At 41.2% G+C, this 24,041-nt stretch overlaps 1 protein-coding gene across 21 annotated transcripts in view; it reads left to right on the top strand.

The window, feature by feature from the left end:
* The window catches only part of TNRC6B (trinucleotide repeat containing adaptor 6B), a 141,087-nt gene that overhangs the window by 77,735 nt on the left and 39,311 nt on the right, over positions 1-24,041 (top strand). For 13 of the 21 annotated variants that reach the window (XM_068666982.1, XM_068666891.1, XM_068666974.1 and 10 more), the window contains 6 exons: positions 6,796-6,883; positions 10,592-10,613; positions 12,242-12,586; positions 17,626-19,953; positions 20,888-21,046; positions 23,040-23,084. In XM_068666982.1, the coding sequence (XP_068523083.1) occupies positions 6,796-6,883; positions 10,592-10,613; positions 12,242-12,586; positions 17,626-19,953; positions 20,888-21,046; positions 23,040-23,084 (2,987 nt within the window). Of the gene's footprint in view, positions 1-304; positions 454-6,795; positions 6,884-10,591; positions 10,614-12,241; positions 12,587-17,625; positions 19,954-20,887; positions 21,047-23,039; positions 23,085-24,041 lie in introns of those variants that run through there. The other 8 variants (XM_068667052.1, XM_068667010.1, XM_068667060.1 and 5 more) reach the window with 3 other exon arrangements.

Here is a 24,041-nt window from a genome sequence, read left to right on the forward strand (position 1 = left end):
AGTAATTAATCTTACTCTATTAGCAAGTCTAATAGCATTCCGTGGGGAGTCCTGCTTTAGAAGTGCACGCTTCGAGTGAAGTCGGCACGCCGATGTTGGAAATTTGGTTATTTTCTCCAGCAACTTCACATTGCTGATGTTTTGCAGAGATAACGGCCTATCGGTTGTTCCAGATACGCTATTTAAAGTAAGCAAACTTCTTGCAGTGACGCGGTTTGGGACTCCAGCCAGAGAGGGGAAGCAAGCAGCTTACTCCAGCTTCTTGAGGGGCAAACAACCCCCGCCTCTGCAAGGCGCTGCTTTGCAGAGCGTTTTAGAGATGTTTTATTTAAAAGCTTTTTTTCAGTTAATATACGGTGAAGCGCCTATTGTGTGTGTGTATCAATTCCTCAGCGTATCCTTTTGGGGGGTGGCTTTTGTTATATTTTGTCTTACATGTTCTACTACATGCAGGTATGTGTTTATATATATTGTTACAAATACGAAAAATTTAATGTCATGCTAAACAGCTGGGTCCTGATACTTTGATTTTATTTTGAATTCAAAGAGCAGAGCTTAGTTACCCCATTGCAAACTGCTCAGTTCTGAACTACGCAGTTGATCCCTACAGTATTGCAGTTGTTTAGTGATGCTACAAACTTCAGTCTCATTTCAGGCAAACAACTGATTTTCCTTCTTTTCCTTGAAATTTTTATACTCTGGGTTTATTTTTTTTACAGTCTGGGAAGTTTTTATACTCGGGGGTGCTATTTTGAGGGATCAGTGTTTTTTTTTCCCCTTATCCACATCAGAATTCATTAGTCCTAGAATAGTTTTGCATTCCATTCCTTCGGTTCAGCCTGAAGACCGAGTTCCTAAAGAGCTGCGTCCTGCTCAGCCAACTTGTGCATGGCTTACGTCTGTCTGATTTATGCTGCTTAGCGAGGAAGGTGGCTCATGCCGTGCATTTGAGCATGTTTTATAAAATGGAATTAGTCCCATTTTGAACCTTTCGATCAGCAAGATCATAACTCTTTACGTGGCCTGGTCTAGCAGAAGTAGTTTTACAGTTAGGAACTCGGTCAGGACTCTGTCCCAGGAGCTCTGGGACTTAGCCCGTGCTGTCAACACCTTGCTTCTGCTTCGTGCTCTGTCTGGATGTGCTGGAGCACACCGCTGTGTTTGGGCACACCGTGCTCTTCTCACACTGGTGGAGTGATGGATGCTTAGCTTAAAGCGTGACACCCACTGAAAGGAGAATTAAAACTGTAAAGTTTTTCATACCCCTGTACAGTGCATTTTATTTTGTTTAATTTTTAGTCTCTGCAATCGAGTTTGATTTGATCTAAAAGCATTCATCCAGCTTAAGCAGTTGATTGCCAGTGTTACTTGCTGCTGCAAGACAGGCTTGAGCCTTAAACTGCGAACTGAAATCGCATGTACTCATTTGGGACTTGTGGTATGCTTTCTTCATAGCTTATGGCCCTTGTTACAATCAGTGTAAGCTTTTTAAAGTATGGATATATAAGTTGTGGTATAGGAACATACCATGAAAGCCCCTGTTATGCTTAGAATTGCACACACGCAAGTGACAACAGTAGGGTTACATGTGCAGGGTGTGAAATAAAGGCTAAATGCAGTACGGTTCAGAAGAAGCATCTCTACTTGTACAACTTGGGAGTCAGGTTCAGAAGGAAATGCAGGCACTTCGACTGATTCTTCTGCTGATACAAGGTACAGGGTTTTACAGGGTGCTCTGTGGAGAGGTGATGTACAGTGAGGCTGTGGTTTCACTTAATTGCAACCAATTTAACGTGCTGCTTTGAATGGAGAAGATTCCCTACTGCTTATGCGTGCTCCTTTCTAATATTAATCTAATAATGTGCTAAAATAATTCAATTTACAAACAAAGGGGGAAGGTGATGAGTGGGGCAAGTCGCTTTTTGAGACTTGAAATTGTTTGCAATACAATCAGCTGACTTCCAGAGAAGAAACCGCTCCGTGAATGCAGCTTAGTTTTCTCTAAGAGGGTTCCTGTCTGTGTAGCTTGAGAGGAGCTTTTGCCTCGAGCTTGCTTCAAATCCGGACTGGCGCTGGGCACCTTCCAGTAGATTTAATTCCTGGTTTTGGTTCCTCAACTTCAAGTCTTTCATGCTATTTCTAAAATGCTTATAAATATATTTCTGGTCTGATATTTTGGACCACAAGAGGCCTGAGTGTAATAAAGAGCCAGTTCAAGTTAATAAAACAAATAGTGCCTCAAAGCAAGACTGGCCCATGTGGCTCTTTGTGGCTCAGGTTTTCAGACAAAATTTAAATTGTTGACGTGACCTTGTCCCTGTACAGATAAAAGCTTGTTCTGGTAAAGCACTGTTGATCCTACAAGTGTAGTTCCATAATCCCCTCTCTTCTGGAAGAACACAGAGAAGTTGGCTCCCAATTTGGAGGAAGACTTAGAAATCATCCAATGCTTCCTGCAATGCAGAGAACAGGTAGCACTTAATACAAGTTTGATGCCACTCCTGTGTTATGTTAGGGTTAATGATCCTGAAAGTGAAGGGTAGGGGCAGGAGGAGGGAAGATTGCTTGGGGTTTTGGTATGTAGCCTGCATCTTGGCTCACTGTGCAACGCTTCTCAGCTGCAGCCCGGTGGAAGGAACTGCAAGCTGACGACACTCGAGTGCCACTCCTGAGTTTCAAGGAATTTATTTCTTCCATGTTACTTCCATTTTTGTGCGGTTTTATTTGGAGGGTGACTTCATAGGGTTTTTTTTTTGTAGACTAATGCTCTGCGTGGCGTGTTATCTCCGCCTATCAAAGCGTGCTGCCGGCAGATAGCGCGCAGCGCGGTGCGTCACCTCGTCTCGCGCTTCACTTTGCGATAGCAGGGACTTAAAGAGCAGCTTCGGTTCTTTGCCATGCCTCAAGCCCATGCATTTCAGGGATAAGGATCCTTTTAGAAGTAGTTTTCTGGAAAAATGAATACTGGGATTTTGCAGGAAATTAATCTCCAAAAATGATAAATTCTGTGGGAGGCTACGCTTTCTGAATGCCTCTTTTTTTTTTCTTCCTGAAATGGGTATGTTTTTATAAGAACTTGGACTTTACAACTGTTTTCTGTTACTTCTAATGTTAACTAGCTAAAGAAACTCATTTTCCCTGAAATAAAATCTTCTCGTCTTGGCCAAAGAGCACTAATGCATTGAGTGTACTGCATTATAGGCGCTCTGCTGCGTGTTGTTTTTCAAACAAAATGTTGGATTAAAACTCAGAGTTGCTTATCATTTGAAGTGCTAATACACCTCATTTGAAATAGTTAGAAATGAAGTCTGTAATACAGTTCTTAAACATTATCAACAACGTTGATTCTAAGATTTTGAGGGAAATAAAATGAATGCTTAATTGTGCTTTAGTAGGACCGACACACGCTGCCTTGGACAAGACTGGAGTAGAAAGCTGGCTGCTGATTGCTCAGTAGCAAATTTCCTCTTCAGGGTGTTGGTGTGTCCTTGTTCCCACTACTACGTGCTGGTAACAAAAAGCGGAACCACACCCCATTGGATTACTCTAAAGTCACTCGTGTAGAGTTGGTGGATTTTCTCCCTGGGTTGATCTTGTCAATACAAGCAGCTGGTTGCTGGAAGGTTGATGATTGATCCCGGTTTCTCTGACCGGGCCAGAAAGAATTGCCTTTTAGCTGATGGTGGAAGGTTAATGAGCAACGTGGTCTTTTCAATAGATGGACGAGGTACTTGAAAGTTTTTCGGTAAATTTATTGGAATGCTTAGCATTGCAATGTGCTTTTTTCCCCCCTCAAGACAATTTTGGTCTCATGAGTTTGTGTTTAACCCATTGTCAAAAAAATAATTTATTTTAAGAAGGGGTCCTTAAAAAGAGGCAAGAAAGACTGATCTTACATATGACTCGAGAGAAACTATGTAGTTATAAAAGTGCAAATAATAATGAAGTGCACCAAAGGGCAAAAGTAGGAAGAAGTCAAGTGTGATAGCCAAAATGACAACGAGCTATTTCCCCGCTAATTTGGTGAACTTTCAGCATGCAGTTTACGTCGTTGACTTGTCCATATTGTCAATCCTTTTCTGGCATTTGGAGAGTACAACTTCATCCTTTGTACTTGTTTGTGAGCTTTTGTTTATGTTTTGTCAATAACTTAATGGTCATGAACACACACCCCGAGAGCTGAGAGAGATCTGCCAGCTCAACAGAACTTGGCCATGTGCAACAAATTCTTGACTTCCAGCATAAATGACCAAATGTCGACTATTACTATATTGTAGTTGATGATGTACCCAGTGCAATATTGGACATACATCTCTGCTTAAACAGCAGGAGGAGTGCAGGTAGTCATTGAGCTTCTCTGCAGCCCTCATACCCCAAGTCCATGTTCACGTACATCACCAAGCAAGGCGGTTGCAGCAGCAGCCACCTCCCTGTTCTGAGCTTGTTGTCTCAAAAGCAGGTGACGATCACCAGGTGTTTTCTTTCAGGCAACGATCCTCTATCCTCAGTTCCTTTTCTTATTAGTGCTACGTGTCATTTTAAGCCATAACTTCAGCTTTGAGGGCAAATATTACCTTTTCCTCGTTCTTTTCCATTCCCTGTTCTGCTCGAAAAATAAGTAGGTGCTTTAAAGTGAAGATTGTCTGTGTGCCAGGCAGTTACTGGAACTCATTTTGTTTTTTGATCCTACCCTTTTTCAGCAGCTCTTTTAAGACAGCTCTTAAACCTTTGCCTGCTGTAAGAAAGCTTTTTAGAAATCGTAAAGTTTTAACTGGCACTCCAGCCCTAAAGGTGCGCACTTCTTGACTGAAAAAAAAAAAAAAAAAAGAAAGAAAAAAAAGCAGACATAATTTGTGGTTATAGTAACTTTGAGAGATAAGGGTGTCACTGGAGAGCTTTTTCAAATTAATTAAACTCTGTGGCTCAAAGAAAATTGGAAAACTGTGTCTCAATGCCATGCTCGTATGAAGTATGCTCACCTCCCTGATGCTTTGCATCATGTGCTTGTTAGTGAAACTGAAAAACCTGCGGGGTTTTTCCTTGCCAGAGTGTAGGGCTGGGAAGTGTGCTTTGACATTTCACAGAGAACAGAAGAACAAGACCTGACCTGGCTTAAGCAATACTAGGCAGAGCTCATGAAACACCCTTCAGTCTGGTGCAGAACACATGCAGCGTGTCTCCAGTTCTGTTAAATCGGGACGGGATCTGCCATTGTGGATGGATTGGGTAGGGTGACAGCCTGAGGTTGGTACTGCTCAGGGCTCATCCGTGCCCCTTCTATTCCCCATCCACCAAGGAGAATCTGACTTCAGGAAACCATCCATTTTGTGATTGTTCACAGAACCTTTTTTCTCGAAGAGAGCTCTGCAAAGTCCTCAAGCAGGAAACATAACATTTCAAAAGGATTTTTTGTCTAAATTGAAGTGCTTAGTTATGTTAAATGTTTCTTTGCACGCTAACTTGGCAGTATCTGGTGAAAATGCAAGCATAAATGTTGCTTAAGATACTGTAACTTGCAATGGAAGGAAATTTTTGAATGAAACAACAGCAAAGCCAGCTTGGCTCTAATCTTTCAAAGTTGTAGTCACAAAGAGCTTTGATTTGTGCATAATTTTAACAGCTTAGTGCAAGCATAAGCTTCAATTTTGTTTATAAAAGAGTTATAGCCACCACAGTAAATTGAAATTTCTCTTCCCTCTTCCCCGCTAGCCCCCCAGTATGGTACAAATTCTTCTGTGCATTTAAAGTTGATCACTTGAAACTTCACAGGTCCATCTTCATTGATGTAAATTAAGATTGTGTCATAAAAGATCATGGGTTACCCTTGTTGTTCCCCATTTGTGAAGTACACATTGCCTTTCTCTCGTCCTCCACTTCATCTGTCAGATCATCTTTTTACATTAATCGTCTTAATCTTTCCCTGAAAAAAACGAATTTATTCCAAGCGAGGTGAAAACTTAATCTGAAATTTACTTTTTTAGCAGGTGAAAAGAACTGGTTAACTGAAATGTGGTTTGCCATAGAAACAGGGCAGCCAGTAACGTCTGTGCAGCAAATTAACCATTTACTGGCACTTTCATGTTTGATAGAAAACGTAGCAACAAGGCGATAGCTTGACAACAACAGCAGCTGTGCTGATTTTTTTTCCTTTATTTTTTAGAAAGGTTGTTCTAGTGGAAAAAATAGATTCCCTGGGAAGTAGTTTATATTACAAGGTTCGTCACAAGAATCTGTGGGTGGATACAATAGGCTAGAAATTAAATTAGTGATTTGTATAATAAATGATGGTTTTGATTTGATATGACACTTCTAGTCTCTTATAAAAGTGGCATAGCTACAGGCAATAGAATAATCTCTTCCCCTTGTGAAGATAAATGTCATATCAGACCAAACCATCTTATTTTAAATTACAACTTCCCTTTTTTACCATATGAAAAGATTCATGAGACTGTTCATTAAATAATATCATAACCCAATTAAAAGTATACTTTGCCCCAACTGTCTTTGAGATCTTTTCTAATATCAGGCATGTGGTTAACTTACGGAGGGCACTACCAGAAGAGGCCTGATCCAAATAAATTTCCTTTATGCAGCAAGTGGTGTGATTGTGGTCGCAATGAACTAGAAGGTGCTTTTCTGGTCTCACTTAGGCCGAAACCCTCAATGCAAATGAAATATGATGATCAAAGGAACCTAGTAACCTGACTTCTTTTCTTGGGGGGAAGAGAGAGATACTACATGAGGCTGTTGCAGAACTTGGCAGTGCTCTTACTGTTTTTTCTCATGTTTTGGCAGAGAGAAGGAGCAAGAAAGGGAAGAACAGTTAATGGAAGACAAGAAAAGGAAGAAAGAGGATAAGAAAAAGAAGGAATCTGCTCAGAAGGTAGGTTTTGATATTTGAATTCTTCTTTCTAGCAGGAACATAAATTGTACTGGGGTTGGCAAGATGTTAGATTGTTTGTATTTGAGCTTAAAAACTCTTCATCTAAAGTATAGTGATATGTCATTAAAGATTTTTTACATTATTTTTCTTGAACTTCAGTTTTAGTAAACTTTGATATTTCTTCTGAGTGTTCAGGTGAAGAAAGAGTAATTAGTTTCCTGAAATGAAGTATTAAATTCATGTTGCTGAATATGAGCTCCCTTGATCTCTGAAGCTCCTGCTGTTTCAAGGTGTTTGGGTACGGGAACACTGCAAGTCCTTTACGAAGGTTATACGAAATGTTCCCTACTGAAGTTGCCTTTATTTTTGCTAAGTGTCATTTAGGTTTTCTATTTTCCGTGGCTAGTAACCCTTATGTTAAGTGCATCATTTTGAGTCTGAGCCGTAGAGAATTGAGTTGCTGAAAAATGTGCTCAGCAAATGAGTTTGAACACTTGGTTTATTTAGAAGTGCTCTGTTCTGCTGAAAATGTAGTAAATCGTTCTAGGAGTTAACCTGAAGCATGAACTTGAGTCTCTCGCAGCTTTATGCATGCTTTTTACTGGTAAAATCCTCCCTGTCTGGTTCTGGGCATCCCAGTACAAGACAGATGTAGGATCCTGGAGTGGGTCTAGCAGAAGGGGCCCCTGAGGGGTGATGAAGGGACTGGTGTACAGATGGAAGGGGTCTGAGAGCTGGGACTGCTCAGCCTGGAGAAGAAGAGGCTCAGGGGGATCTTACCAAGGTCTATAAATGCCTGGTGGGTGAGAGGGTTTAAATAAGATGCATCCAGGCTCTTCTCAGTGCCCAGTGACAGGGCTCGAGGCAGTGGGTGAGCACAAACTGAAATGCAAGAAATTCCACTTAATCATAGAAAGACTTCTTTGTGAGCGTGCGTGAATGGTCAATCGCTGGAACAGGTTTCCCAGAGAAGTTTTGGTGCCTCTCTTTGGAGATGCTCAGAAACAAGTCGGACACGGCCCTGAGCAGTCTGGTTTTGTTCAATTGCTTTGAGGGCGATGAGGGAGGAGAACCACCACGAACTCTGAGAGCTCGAGAGGCTGTGCCTTCCAACCTCGACTGTAATGTGAAATTGAAAGCAAAATGTTTGACTTTCACTAGTCAGAGTTTTTCAATTACTTTAGTACAACAGATCCCACCACAGATCAGGTGTTACTCATGTTGCGTTAGATACCGTAGCTTTGTGTTGTGAACAGCCCCCATTGATTGTGCCGTGCCACTTAATTTTTGGTTTATCTGGGAGCTTTTTTAAAATCAGATTCTTCACCTATTTGAATTCATCACTTTAAAACAGGTGCAGGTAAACCCAGTGTTATTTCTGTTGCCTTTATCCCAAGGCCATGTTGATACATCCCCAATAACGCTGCAGAAGATCGGTAGCTACAGAATAAGCTTTCTTCAGTGCCTGGTCTTTTTTTGCTTCAGTATTGCTGCTTACACGTTCAAAACCAAAATAGATGTTGTATTTTCAGCTGAGGATGTGTAGGAACCAGGAGGTGCAGAGGCTTGTAACTGGAGGCTGGTGATTTGAGGATTAGATGCTGATATTCAGTAACACAACAAAAACTTGGAAAGGTTGTGCAGATCACGTTGATAACCGCTGTGTTTGCTGAGGAATCAGCGCTTTGAATACAAAGATCTGCCAATTTTCCTGTGTGGTCCCTCACCTACCAAGTTATTTGGTATAACTGAATGTTATGATATTTTTGCCAAAATCTTAGGAAAGGTAAACACTGTAAATAAATTAATCTCCTAGAGACCAAACGTTAAAGAGTGCTGCTTGAAGTACTCCTTGAAGACAGAATATGGGCAGAACACAAATGTGTGTGTCTGTTCTCAGTAACTGTGTGGTGGTGGTCACCAAAGAAGCAGCAGTGATTTGGGGGGTACCTTTTTTTTCAAGGTTTGTATAACATGAAACAACGGTTTCTCTCTGGATCTTCTGCAGCTTACAAAATAAAACAGTGAAAAAAAAAATCACCCAAGATTATGCAAGCAAATTCATAGACTGAATTCCTGTGGTTTGTGTCCCAGGGGCTGTTTGGTAGCTTGTCAGAAGGCTGAGATTGGCCCTGCCCTGCCAGTGCTTACAGGTTTCCCACAGAGAGATGACGGCTCTAAGTCTGAGACATGCTGTCACTTTTTCTCAGCTTTTCTATTCTAGACCCGAAAAAAAATCACAAAACCAGATCCTTTTAACAAGTACAGATTCAGCACAGGCAAAAGTGATTTTTTCCCCAAACACAAACTGTGGTTATAATTCAGAATTCTTTAAACATTTGTTAAAATGGTGTTCTTCCAAGCAGGCAAGTTATTTACTGAACATGTTTACTGTTAACTGTAGTAAACCTAGCAGCTTTACAAGATCGGTTTCATGAATTTTTTTAGCAGTAAATCATCAGAGTCACTGAAGTGCTTAACCGAATTTTAACTGTTACAGAAGTAGATATAATTTTACACACACGGGATGTTTCAAAAGTGAAGTGAAAACTGACGTCTGGCGTTGCACAGATGCATTTTTGGTCTCTTAGGAGAGCTGGATTACCTAAATCTGTGAAGCTACGATGCTTGAGATTTTTTTTTATTACAGTGAATATTCCGCTTTGCATATCGCAGTGTTCATCTTTGCAAAGTAAGTGATGCCACAGCAATTCAGGGCAGTTTTGTCTTTTTATTCTTTACCATACAAAAGAGTTCTGGCTTGGTTGGCTTAAACAATAAACTGCTTTTTACTTGTGCTTTCATTATTCTATACCGTCCCTGTGTGCTTTCCAGAATTATGGACTAGGTCAGCAATTTCTTTTTCAGAATAGGTGTCATAGAGCCTGACACATGATGATCTTTAGGGGTTTTCTTTATTGTGTAGTGGAGCTCATGATCGACAGGTTCAAAACATGCTACAATGCCCATGATTCCAGCGAATATACCAGTGATATATTTGTTCCTGCTGTGGCTTGAAACCTGCTACGCTGAAAGAATGTAGAAGTACAGCAAAACCACACACGGAGTTCGTTGGCCAGCCTGATGGCTCACTTCAGTAATCACTCGAGAGATTTTGAAGCCTGGTTCTATATAGGTAGCGCTGGTACATCCCGTCCTTGCGGCAGCGAGACCAGTAATTTTTAGGACTACTTCTCCTTGGAAGAGATGTAATGGGTAGAGAGAAAGGGGAAGACGACAGAGCCAGATTGGTACTCTCACATGTGGAAACCCCGTGGGACTTCTGTTGCCAGCCCCAACAGTCTGCTGTAGGGATGTTCTCATCAAGGGCAGCTTTTATTACACTTCAGCTGTAATACTTCATCTCCGAAATCTGGAAGAACTGTAGTGGCGTAGCACTTGTTTATTTGTGCTTCAGAAGTTCGTGTTTGGGATGAGGGGCATGTACTAAAAATCATCAAGAGCAAAGTAATTACGGTTTCTGCCAGAGAATTCTGCATCAGGCAACGATATTACAGGAGCTGTAGTGTTCTTGAAAACTTGTGTATAAGTTTGGGAATACTTTTGAGACTTGCAGTTCGTGAGATGATTATTTTCTTTGAACAAATTTTGATCTTGGGCTAATAAATTCAGGGTTTACTGCAGCCTGCTTAATGTTTGTTTTGAGGTTCTTAAAACTCTATTTACATTGTTGCTCTTACTTTGCAGGTCACAGATCAAAAAACCAAAGGTAAGAGCCGTTCTTCAATCCTAACGAGTGTTTTTATTGACTTGAGCCAAGATTCAGTTTTGATTAAAGCTGTTAGAAAAAGGAGTTATGATTCGAGATGAAGTACTCAAAGTGAGTACTCAGAAGAAATAAAAGCTGAGAGGATTAATATGGAGAATCTAAAACTATCCATTTGTCAGCGTCAGAATACTAGAAGTGGAAATGATGATTGTAGATAAAATAAATGAGCTGAAATATTTAGTCTAACTTTCAATTCTACAAAGGTTTTAGATGAGCAAGTGAAAACTGAAACTAACCATACAAATGGACTCAAAGACAGGGAAAGTACTGCCTATGGTGACATACCAAAACGAGTGAAAATGACTTGTTTCTGGAAACTTAGTGAAGAGAGATTGAAGTTTAAGCACCTAAAAGTCCAGAAGATGAGGCAGAACTGATGAGTGAACATCTTGGATGTGTAATTTATTTAGCTGATCTAAAAATACATTTAATTGTGATGTGCATGTCAGTTATCTAAAAACCGCATGAGGAAATTGCCATTAAACAGAAATGACAGAGGAGAACTGGGATTGTAACGGTTTTATAGCTGGCAATACCTTTTTCTGGCTTATGGACAATGGAGCTTACATGGAGAAGTCAGAAAACCCTCTCAAAATAAAACGTGGGTTAATGCATTCACCTGTCAGAGAGAGAGATCCCCTTGCTTTGCTCCCCCCTTTGTAAGAGGAAAAGCTCTACTGATTATGTGTACTTTGGTGGGGAGGGGCTGTTGGACATGACTTCCTTGTGTTAGTCTTCAACAGAGACTAGAGCAGATGGATTAAATTTTCCTTGCTTTGGGGTCTGCTCTCTTAGTGAGTTATTCCAACTTCTAGGTGCCTGGATAGGATAATGCCTGAATTTCTTTTGCTCTTTTTCAGAAAGCACACGGAGCGTGTGAATAAGGGCTCACAAGCCCTTGATTTCTAGAGTCTCTTAAACAAATTTTGTGATGCCATTAGTTCTGCAAGGATTTGTGTGTCTTTTTGTGCTCCCCCCAACGCATAATAGCTCTCAGCAGCAGCTCCCCCTTACTTAGGGGGCCACGTGGTGACCAGTTGGTAAACTTCAGGCCAGCCCCATACGAGTGCTGTAGGTAGGACTGCCTCTTGGCTAACAGTCAGAGCTGTATAGGGAGCTCAGATTTCTTAATTCTGAATTGAAGAGGAGGATTTTTTGCTCTCTGTTTTGGCAATGGCCACATAGCCTAGTAAGCACGTGAGACTTAGGATCTATTTTTAGGTCTCGCATTAGGGTGATGCATAAGAATCCTAAAAGCAGTGGAAGGTGGGGAACGGAGGAGAAGGAAAAAAGGCTGTGTTTGACTGTGTCTTAAAACTTTTTGCCCAGGGTGATATCCTTTGCCAGCGTTACTTTTTTTCAAGAAATTTGAGGCTTGGAGTGAAATGCTGGCTGAGGGCAGAGTTTCATCCTGGGGTTCAATTAAGTCGGTCTTTTATAAGGTTGAAGTTGTGTAGTATTTCAGAGAAGAATGGCCTTATAAATGGAAAGAGTTGCAGCGAGTTCTTGTAGCTAAGACAGGTCTAAGTGGAAAAATTTCTGATTTTCATTCTTCCTGTTTTTTTCAGTGCCCGAAGTGACGAAACCAAGTTTAAGCCAACCAGTGGCTGCCAGCCCAATTGGCAACTCTCCATCGCCACCAGTCAATGGTGGCAACAATGCCAAAAGGGTGGCAGTGCCGAACGGACAACCGCCAAGCGCCGCCCGCTACATGCCTCGGGAGGTGCCGCCGCGATTCCGTTGCCAGCAGGACCACAAAGTGTTACTGAAACGTGGGCAGCCCCCTCCGCCATCCTGCATGCTCCTTGGGGGTGGAGCAGGGCCTCCCCCCCCAACAGCACCAGGAGCAAACCCAAACAACGCACAACCAGTGACAGGAGCACTGCTGCAGAGCGACAGTGGGACTGCAACAGGTGAGTAGCGAGAGTGATGTTAAATACACGTGTGTGCACGCACACGCCTAAGAAAAGGTATCACTGAAGTAGTGCACAAGCATGTTATCATACAATAAAACTCCTGGAATGACTTTTGGAAAGCTTACTTCTGCTGTTTTAGTACATCCACTTCTGATGTTTGCAGCAGGGGGTGCAATTTTTACTGCTAGATGGAACGAGAAAGTTGGTTAATGTTAGAAAAACGTCTGTGTTTTGGGTCGGTTGAATCTGATGCTGTAATGCTTTTTGTATCACAGCAAGGTAAACACAACATAGGGATAAGTAGGTAGCATTTCGTGGCCATCACTGAGTAGTTCTTAACAGCTCAGTTCTTAACAAGCTCCTCTGGTGCCATGAATTTCCTGTACTGTCACTTCTTGTTATGATCTAGTAAAACAAACATCAGAGTTTTATAGTAAGCTTGGATAGGCACCACGTTTGCAAATGACAGGTGTCTGTCAATTTTCATCTGGATGAAGTCACAAGGTGTTCCTTTTGCTCCTGACTTTTTTTTTTTTAGTAATCTTGTTTTTCTCCTTAGATAAGACTTATTATTACAATAGTTTTCCTTAAAACGCATCCTAAATAATCTCAAAAAAAAACAAACAAAAAACTGTTTTGTTTTTCTTTTCTGTTCACTTCGAGTTCCAGCAAATACATTGATTTTAAGATTAATTGTTTTATGAGCATGAGAAAATTATGACTGCTCCTGAATTTTTTTAGGAGGTTGGAGAATGGCTGTAATGGTAATATTCTCTTAAGTTACGACACTAAAACAAACAGTTCCACTCAAGACATCTGCTTTCTAGAATGTTAATCTGAGAATTCAAGAACAACTTGAGTTCTAACAATAAGGTTTTAAGAAAAAGTCAAAAGAAGGAAAAACGCTACCTTTATGTCTGAGTTTCCTACTGAAAGCCCTGCCAGAGCAATGGGGTGTTTTTGTAATCTTGGAGAGCATAAGCTTTATAGTTCTCTGTGGTTCAGAAGAAAATGAACTCAGAGATGATTTGAAAGGCCAGAGTCAAGTAAGCTGGGTGGGATGGCTGTGTTTATTAAAAAGGTTTCTAGGAAAATGAGTAATTTAGTTTTTGCCTTTTCAGCATTTGGCCTCCTTTATAGTGAATCCCTGTGACAGATTGTGTCTTGTCTTTGATCCCTATTTAATAATGGGGGACAAGTTTCAAACTGCAACAGCTAATCGGTTTAAAAATGCATCACTTGGAAATGGCTGATTTTGATTACAAAAACACCTGAAAGATGCATGTGGGTAGGCATGGGGGACAAAAGAACACCCTCGAGTCTTTAGACTTCATGTATAAAATCCTAGCGTTGTGTCAGCATTAGTGTACCTGCACGGTAATTCTAGTGAACGGACAAAGGAGATTTAGTGAAGCATTCTGGAAGTTTTCAAATTTTTTCATAAACAGCATTTTTATTTTGAATGTATTACATGAGGACAAATTTCAAATATTCTAGACACGCCTTGAGTTCTGTGTAATTAGTATAAGTTCACCTGTTACTTGTTTTAGTGTCTGAGCTCAAGTTGTATGAATTCTCGTATTTTTTCATGCAGTTTAATGCTGCATTAACTGCTGAGATGTTACATGGTTGTATTTTATTGATTGGGGCAACTTTATATGCCAATGGTTAGTTCCTTTAATCTGATATAAGTCTGGAGTGCTGCCAAGAAGGGTAAGATGTGTGCCCTTCAGACTTGACTCGCCCCATCCAAACACAATCCTGCACCATAATACAATTAACTGGGCTGGGGAGCTGACTCGGGTTAAAATTAACTCTAATTGTTTTTTAAAGCTCATTTCGGTCTGGATGATTTCCCAGTTCAGCTCACTGACTGTCAATAGCAACACAGGTGATAGCGCATGAGCGTAGGTCTGGCAGAGGAGTAGAAATGAGCAGCTGGATAAGAGGAGGGCTGGGGCAATCACTCTTCAAGTACTTCATGAACCTGCTTATGGAGGTACAGTGCTGCTGTGCCTCTCCTGACATTAATTCCATCTGAGATCCTGGCTATTTACAAGTCAGGCACCTGTGCAGCAATATTGTGATTAACTCATCCCACATAAGGAGAAAAAAAAAGTTTCCAAAGGGGGAAAATAATGTATTTTACCCAATTCCCCAATCTTTCTCATTATAACTTTAACCAGGTATCTGTAGAGGGTGTTGGCAAGATTCTCCATTGCCAATAACTGGTCTGTTTTTTGGAAATTAGTATTTTACTGCCCTTGTGGTAGTCCAGCTTCCATGCAAAATAAAACAAACAAAAAAGTCAGGACACAGTCCTTTACATGGATCCTTTTCTACCAGAGTAATTCTTCTGTAAGATGGCAAAATTGTAGAGCCCTGACACATGGTGCCACATTCACTATTGTCTTGTAGCAGTGCCAGGTGGAGGAGGGTTGTATATAATTTTTACCACAACCAGTGATATTCAGGACACGCAAGACAATTTTGGAAAACAAAGCTTATATGCTGTTGGTGAAAGTCTTCTTTCAGTAGCTGTAGTACCCTCCAGGAATCACCAAATGTCTCATAGCAAAACTGCATTTTCATTTCAGAACTCCATTTCAATATTCTCGCTTATTTCAGTTCCAGGTTTCCATCCTTAAAAATAGTCATTTGCTAGTAACTTTTTTGTCTGTAGTCAGATGAGAAACTTGTTTATCTTCAGCGTGTTCGTTATTAAGGAAGTTTGTTTAAGAAACAAGAGCCCTTACCAACCCTCTTATATGAGGACAAAACTGTAAACTGCTAAGGCTTTGTCACCACTGTCAAGTTAGTAAGGGGGGGAGGCTGACTTTATAAAACAGTCCATTAAATTGTGTCCTAGTACGCTATGTTAGGAAACACCCCGATCATAATGCTATTAGAATGTCTTTGAAAAAATGAAACATGAAATGCTCAGTTCAAGTCAGTTACGTAAAGATCTTGCTATAGGCTGCTCTGCATTTGCATCTTTCATTCACTGAATCATTGGGAAGTTCAAAACATAGCAACCTTGCAGTCTTTTGAACTTGTCTTTGTCAGTTCTTCTTAAGCTATTCCTGTGATCAGAAAGTTTTTAAATAGAAAAAAATAAACAAGGTGTGCGTGTGGATAGCCAGATAGGTCTGTAGAATCATACTTCCTTGATAAGTTTGCACTACAGATGAAAATATAACAGAAGGAACAGAATGTGCATGGGAACTATGTGGTCTTTTAGATCTTCATGGTTGAAGTTTAGTGGATTAAGAAAAACTTCTTCTGTTTGCCAGTATTCAAAGCTTACAGGAAGATTCTAGCCTTGCTGAAAAATGTGGGTCTTCGCTGGCCTTCGCTGAAAAGGGATCTGGAAGTCATTCCAAGGAAGTTTGTTGGTTTAGCTAAGGAACCAAAAGCCTGAGTTGGGCACTGAAAGCTGATCCATTCATCTTCTATTAGAACTAATAATAATCAGAAGTTGTGTCTTCACTTTTGAATACATACATACTTAAAAAAAAAAAAAAAAATCCACTTTTCTTGTTTTTTGAATGTCATTATGGCTTAATTAGGATTGGGTATGAATTTGTTGAAGGGAAAATGTTCAGTCTTCATCACAGAGAAGTTGTGGCAAGAGCAGTCTACTCAAGACTTCAGGATTACGGACGTGTAGAAAAAGAAGTAGAGCTATATAGAGAGAACAACATGGAAGTAGTAATGAACTTGCATTATATAGAGGCCCAGAAATAATTCTGTAGCTGGGGGAATTCTGTAGGTTGGCAGTGGGGTGGGGTGTGATCTTGCCTGACTCACTAATGGTGAGAGTTATCTGTACACATGCAAACTTCATGCTGCCAGCACTGATAGAGCCGTCATCTGTCATGGGACTGTGTTAATTTATCTGCTTCAAAACTACACAAATACCTTGTCAATGCAAATTCAGACTACATAGGGTATATTAATAGTTCACCATGGATGGAAGAAAGAGGCCCTTCTCCTAATTATTTCTCCTGCTGCTTTCCTTACAATGACTCCAAGGCTCCTTGGACTTGCCGGTTTCCCTGCACAATGTCCTACGTCAGCGAAAGATAACCCATCAAAAAGTGGACAGTTTTCTGTTGAGTTAGTGAATACAGTTGACTAAGTTAAAGGGTTTGCCTGACACAAATAAGAGGTGAAACGTGGAGAATTTGAAGTAGATAGAGCCAGGTGAGAGAGAGGAAAAAAGTTAGATCTCTTATTAGCCTCCATTTGGTGGTAGAGAACTTGGTTTAATTTCTTACAAAACCATGAACTGAAGTTTCTGGGGTGAATACAGCAGTGACACAAACGTGGGGTAATTAAATGCTGAATACAGCTTGCGTGCTACTACACAGAAATTGCAATTTATGTAGCTTTGGACTCTGCTGGTTACTCTTTGCATTTTAGCTTTGGGAAGTAAAATTATTTGTTTCATAAAGGTGTAAAGAAATTCCTGGTAGCAAAATCAACTTGAGAAAGATGCATCTGAAGCTAACGGATAGACTTCTTCAGCTTTATACATTCATTAGATGCTTTTAGTCTTCAGTCTTTTATCTTTTCAAGTCATAAATTGTAGGTGCTTTGTTGAATCAGTCATGTAGCTGTCGGTCTGCTATTCAACTGCACAACCATGCAGGCATATATATGTGTACATATATATGTATATATTCTTCTTCTACATATAGTATAATTTTAAACATGTTTTTGAAAAGTCTATGACCTGTGCCAGTAATGGCCCTGTAGGCTCATTAAACAGGTTATCCCCACAGTGCATTCAGATGCCCACAAACTGCTCACAGGGAGTTTCTTGAAATAGGTTTTTTATTGTTATTTTTAATGGTGTTTCTCAGCCTCCTGTTCTTCCAAAGCAACTTAGTTAGAAATGTCTGAGGGAAGTATTAACTTATTAGTGGAAAGGATAATGGATGGTGTCGAAAAAGTGATGTTTGGTGCTTGTAGATAGTATTGAGTATTAATGACTTTCTCGGGTCTTTTTTGTTTGTTTTTCTTCTTTTTAGATTCAACAATTGGAGGTGCTGCTGCTTCAAATTATGCAAATTCCACTTGGGGTCCTGGAGCCTCCTCCAACAGCGGCACCAACGCCAACCCAACTCACATCTGGGACAAGGTGATTGTAGACGGGTCTGACATGGAAGAGTGGCCTTGTATTGCCAGCAAAGATGCTGAGTCTTCTTCCGAAAACACCACCGATAACAACAGTGCCTCGAACCCTGGCTTGGAGAAGAACGCTCTGCCAGGAAGCACCACTAGTAACAAAGGAAAAGGAAGCCAGTGCCAGTCTGGAAGCGCTGGAAACGAATGTAATCTTGGGGCCTGGAAATCTGATCCCAAGGCTAAATCTGTTCAATCTTCCAACCCTGCTGCCGAGAGTAACAATGGACTAAGTAATTGGAGGAACTTGACTGGACAAGATAGAATTGGTCCTGGTTCTGGCTTCAGCAACTTTAACCCAAATAGCAACCCATCTGCTTGGCCGGCACTGGTTCAGGAGGGCAGTTCTAGGAAAGGGACTTTGGAATCTGATAGTGGTAGCTCCAATGCACAGATTAGCACAGTAGGTCAGACCTCTAGGGAACAGCAGTCAAAGATGGAAAATGCGGGTGTTAACTTTGTCTCTGGCAGAGAACAGGCTCAAATTCATAACACTGATGGACCAAAAAACGGAAACACTAACTCCTTGAACTTAAGTTCACCAAACCCTATGGAGAATAAGGGAATGCCCTTTGAAATGGGCTTGGGGAACCCTTCCAGGAGCACTGACACCCCTTCACAAAGCACTGGAGAAAGAAAGACTGGGAGTGTTGGATCTTGGGGTACAGCTAGGGGGTCTTCTGGAACTGACACAGTCTCTGGACAGAGCAATTCTGGAAACCATGGGAACAATGGAAAGGATAGGGAGGACTCCTGGAAAGGAGCTTCTGTTCAAAAACCTAATGGGTCAAGAAGTGATTCTTGGGATAACAATAACCGGTCTACGGGTGGTGGGTCTTGGAACTTTGGCCCTCAGCATGCAAATGAAAGCAAATGGGGTGAAGGGAACAAATTAACATCTGGGGTCTCTCAGGGAGAATGGAAACAGCTGTCTGGGTCTGATGAACTGAAGATTGGAGAATGGAGTGGTCCAAACCAACCAAATTCTAGCACTGGAGCATGGGACAATCAAAAAGGCCACCCTCTTCCTGAAAACCAAGGCAATTCCCAGGCTCCCTGTTGGGGAAGATCTTCCAGCTCTGCGGGAAGTGAGGTTGGAGGTCAAAGCACTGGAAGCAACCACAAAGCAGGAAGCAGTGACAGTCACAATTCTGGACGCCGATCATATAGGCCTACACATCCCGATTGCCAGGCAGTCTTGCAGACTTTGCTGAGCAGGACTGATTTGGACCCCCGAGTGCTTTCAAACACTGGCTGGGGCCAAACTCAAATTAAGCAAGACACCGTGTGGGATATTGAAGAGATGCCACGGCCCGAGGGGAAGTCTGATAAAGGAACTGAGGGGTGGGAGAGCTCTGCCACACAGACAAAGAACTCAGGGGGCTGGGGCGATGTACCCAGCCAAAGCAATCAAATCAAGTCTGGATGGGGTGAGCTCTCGACCCCAACAGAGTGGAAGGATCCCAAAAATACTGGAGGATGGAATGACTATAAGAACCCCAATTCTTCTAATTGGGGTGGGGGAAGACCGGAAGAAAAATCGTCGTCTTCTTGGAATGAAAGCTCGAGTAAGGATCAGGGGTGGGGTGGACGGCAACCTAATCAAGGATGGTCTTCTGGAAAGAACGGTTGGGGAGAGGAAGTTGACCAAACAAAAAACAGCAACTGGGAAAGTGCAGGAAACAAGCCAGTGTCTGGTTGGGGTGAAGGTGGGCAAAATGAGATTGGAACTTGGGGTAACGGTGCAAATACAGGCTCTGCTTCAAAGGGTGGATGGGATGATTGTAAAAGAAATTCAACGTGGAACGAGACGGGTCGACAGCCCAACTCCTGGAACAAGCAGCAGCAGCAGCACCAGCAGCAACAGCAGGAGACTTCTGGTTCCTGGGGTCCATCACCACAAACTCCAAGTAATGGGCGACCTCCAAACCCAAACTGGAACAGCGGACCGCAACCAGCTGCCCCCAAAGACGAGGAGCCTAGTGGCTGGGAAGAACCTTCCCCACAGTCAATCAGTCGGAAAATGGATATTGATGATGGCACTTCGGCGTGGGGAGATCCTAGCAGTTACAACTACAAGAATGTGAACCTGTGGGACAAGAACTCGCAAGGAGGACAGGCCCCACGGGAACAGAGCCTGCCTACTCCAATGACTGGCAAATCACAAGCATCAGGTTTGTTCCTTTCTTAGCAAACTCCTATATGTGAACATCAGCTTTATGCACACGTAGCCTTCAGTAACAGTTTTTATTTCATAAGAAGAAAAAATGAATATTTGATTCTGTATTTAAAGTATCTTTAATTTGAATCAGTCAGTCCTCTGCTGTGTCTGCCTCGGTAACTCTGATCTGAATATTGGTCAGCTTCCCAGGAAAAGAAAATCTGTTAGCTGACAAATATTCTTAGACAGGCTGAATTCTCACAAAGCTTTCATTTAATTACTACAGAAATAGGGAAAAATCCCATACTCAGTCAAAATTTTGTGCTTTGATACAGTTATATAACTTGCAATTGGGTGAGCCTGTGATTTAGTTGCTTAGCTCAATTTGGCTCTGCTGTTTGATAAAGAATACTTAGCAAAATACTTTGTTCTTTGAAATAAGGACAAAAACCCACAAATTTAAATAGCATGGAAATAAATTATGGTGTTACTGTTAGATAATCCTTTCTCTGACTTGGACATGCTTTAAGGAATACTGTTTCATTTTGATAAGTGTTTCAGATATGTCCTTACTCTTTCTCCACTACATGAAACCCCCAAATCATAGAATGGTTTGGGTTGGAAGGGACCTTAAAGATCATCTACTTCCACCCTCCCTGCCATAGTCTGGTGCTTTTAGTTAGTTACACGGTCACCAGATTGAATAGCACTAGGTGTGCTCATGTTTAACCTAAGAAGAGGTCAGCACGTTCTCTCTTTTCATCCCTAGAGGTCAAAGCCCACTGTTTGATGGGAACAGTCGTCAGTTCTGTTTCACCCTCACTATTGAGACCCTAAAGTCCTCAACAAAAGGAATAAAGCAGTAGATTGATGACGTGGTGCTGCACTGCAGTAAATAGTTGATTGTCTAAATGGTCTGTAATGAAAACTCTTTCTCCTTTATGCAGTCTGGAGCAAAAGCACTCCACCTGCTCCAGATAATGGTACGTCCGCCTGGGGTGAGCCAAATGAAACCAGTCCCGGGTGGGGTGAAGTAGATGATACAGGAGCATCGACTACAGGCTGGGGGAATGCACCTTCCAACGCCCCGAATGCCATGAAATCTAGTGAGTACAGGCCAGATACCAGTTTCTTTGTGACGGTCCTGGAGATTTTTAGTATTTGGCTTTTTGATAATACATCAACCATGGAGGAATTGTCACATGAGGCCTAGAAGCTCTGTTGAATGTCGTGTAAGATTTTGATGAATGATTGGTTAAGTTCTTACAAATAACTGGAACCTTGCCTTTTTAAGGTAGTGGAGGCTTTTTTAGTACTGAGTGGTTAAATGGACCGCTCTGATCTGTGCAAGTGTTGAAACACTAGAGCATCTGAGTGAGGAAATGGTCCTTTTTCTTGCATCTGTTCCTCTGTGGCTGCATACCCATTACTTAAGGTATGAACTTGTTATGCGCTGAATCACCTTTTCTGACCACATCAGGAAAAGGAACGCACAGTTTATAGAAAGGATTCACAGCAGAGGTGTGTAACATGCCTTTGAACGGACCTTTTTGCTGTATGAATGGAAAACTGTCTCTTAAGAACTGAACTTAGTCTTGTGGTTGAACCTAAACATCTGAATGTTTTCCACGTAACCTTTTTAAAAGGTTACTTTCAAGTTAGAGTTTTACTGTATTGAGAGTTTCATTTGCATGGAAATTATTCCTGATATAAGCTATTTGTAGAACTTTAATTTATTTCACTGTTTTTATGGAAAAAAAAAGAGCAAACAAAAGCAACTGCCTGACAATACAACATAGCAATTTATAACTAGAGCCATAATAAATAAGCTGACTTTTGGATAAGAAGTTCCTATTAGGAAATAGCAATAATACATGACTGTTACTGAACTTCAGTGATAATACCAACTGTAAAACTGTTTCCAGTTACAAGTTGCTTTTGCAAAGTGTGATCGTTTGGAATGAAATGTTCTGTACAGACTGTATTCTGTTGTGTCATTCTCTCTTCCCCACACTCCAATTAAATAATTTGGCCATTTATGAGACAAAACTGGAAAAATCCATTAACGGTTATAGCAACCTTCGTTGGGTGCCTGTAGTGCGGCTTGTGCCTGCCAGATGAACTTGGCACTTCTCAGGATGCTAGCTTTTTTTCTAGATGGGTATCTTTTTTCATTTGTAAAAAGCTACGTAAAAATAGCCAAAATAAGAGGCTCTGAGATACTAGTGATCCATTGAAAATTCCGTGGATTTGTTAATACTTTAGATAGTCTTTAAAGACTATAAATGGTCACTTGCTTACTGGTCCTTACTGGTCTGCATATGTGACATAACCTAAGCTATAGCATGTGTGTTCTGCTTTGTAAGTAAGCTGTTTCCAGCTCTGGAGGAGCAGAATATAGGGAGTTTCCCTGTTGTGGCTGTTTGAGGTTGTGGTGCAGTAGGACACCAGTTCTGAGACCTCATTCCTCCTGTGTGACGGCTCTCAACTCCTTTCTTATTGGCACCCATTCAGAATAAAGGAGGAAGCTGCATTGCTAAGGGGAGATATTTAATGTATTAGATATGCTGGAAGAAGAAATTGGGACAAAGAGCCTGCAAAGTTGTGTTTTATGGTTGAAAGTAAAGAGAGGAAATAAAGACCAGCAATGGCTGGAAAAGAGAATGAGAGCTTAAAGCCAAAGAAGGAAGTGGGAGATGAGGTGAGATGAAATTGAATGAGCAGAAGAGGTCCTGAAAAGATGTTCCCTGTGTGAGGAGGAGGTAGGACAGGTGAGAATCACGCAACCAAACAAAAAAAAAATTAGAGTCTGGAATGAGAGACTGTCAGGAATGGGCATGTTTTTGGTAGAGTGTCTGGACTAGAAAAAAGAAGTCTGAGGTGAAATAAAAATTGCCAAGCTTGGGAGAGCAAGTACTCAGTTATACTTTGCAGAGAATATTCTGTTCTTAACTTTGGAGAGGGAAGGTCAAGATGGGAATTGTGCCATTACTGCTGGTGAAAGCCACTGGCATAATATCCCATTCCTCTGCAATGCTGGCAAACACAGATGCAAATTAGCACTGTCATTATTCATAATACTGTCAATTCCATTGATAGGAGTCCGTGCAGCTGCTATGAAGGTTTCAGCTCAACTAAAGTCATGTGAGTGTCCATATGGTACTGCCTTGTGGAATATATTTTAGTTTGTTGTTATTTGTAAATTATGACAGACTTGATATAAAAACTAAAGGGGGTTGAGAAGTCATGTAGTCAAAAGTCTCTGCAAAGTTAATTTTCCCCATTGTATTACATGTTTCCTGATGATTCTCAATCGAAAAGAGGTGGGTTTTGCACGGGACCTGAAATATTCAAAGCCCAAAATGGGTAGTGGTGTTTTTTTTTTTTGTTTTTTTTTGTTTTGTTTTTTCCCTGTGGCATCATAACTGCTACTGTGAACCCAGTTATCCAACAAGTAATCAAGTTTAATTACATGAGAGTGATCGGTGTGATCCCCATTTTGCATTTGGTGAATTGAGACATGAAGATTTTGCAAAAACGTATTTTGATTTTGAAATCCCTGTTTGGGCAACTAGGGATTGGGGTTTTTGAGTTTACCTATCTTTGTGTAACTGCACAGGCCGTATTAGTTCCCTTGTGCGGTGGTATAGCTGCATCTGACCTGGTGTTGCACATTCAGGAACTTAAATAAGTGTTATTACCCACTTACTCAAAAATTTCTTAATTAATTTACCAGCATTGCATTGGAGTTCTCTGACAGAAGTAGGAATAAGTCCATCTTTTTCTGTAACACCATTATTTTGTCCTTAGCTTGAAAACTTCCTTTGCCTACTGTAGCTATTCGTGCCTCCTCACTCAACATACGGAGAAAATAAAGCAGGAGCTCTACCAACCAGTCGTCTCTGCACCAGTGGCCAGATTCATGGTCAAGTATCTCAGACCTGAGAGCTGCCAAAGCAGAAAAATACTCTCTGGTCATGTGGTTAAAACCAGATCACAGTGCTATATTTAAACCCTGCGGCTGGAAATAAGTTAAAGCTTGTAGCCGTTCCTGTGTAAGTAGCATGATTAAAGGATCAAGAAGTAGATTTTGGTGTTTGG

Source organism: Anas acuta, chromosome 1 (genome assembly GCF_963932015.1).
Source record: "Anas acuta chromosome 1, bAnaAcu1.1, whole genome shotgun sequence".
NCBI lineage: Eukaryota > Metazoa > Chordata > Aves > Anseriformes > Anatidae > Anas > Anas acuta.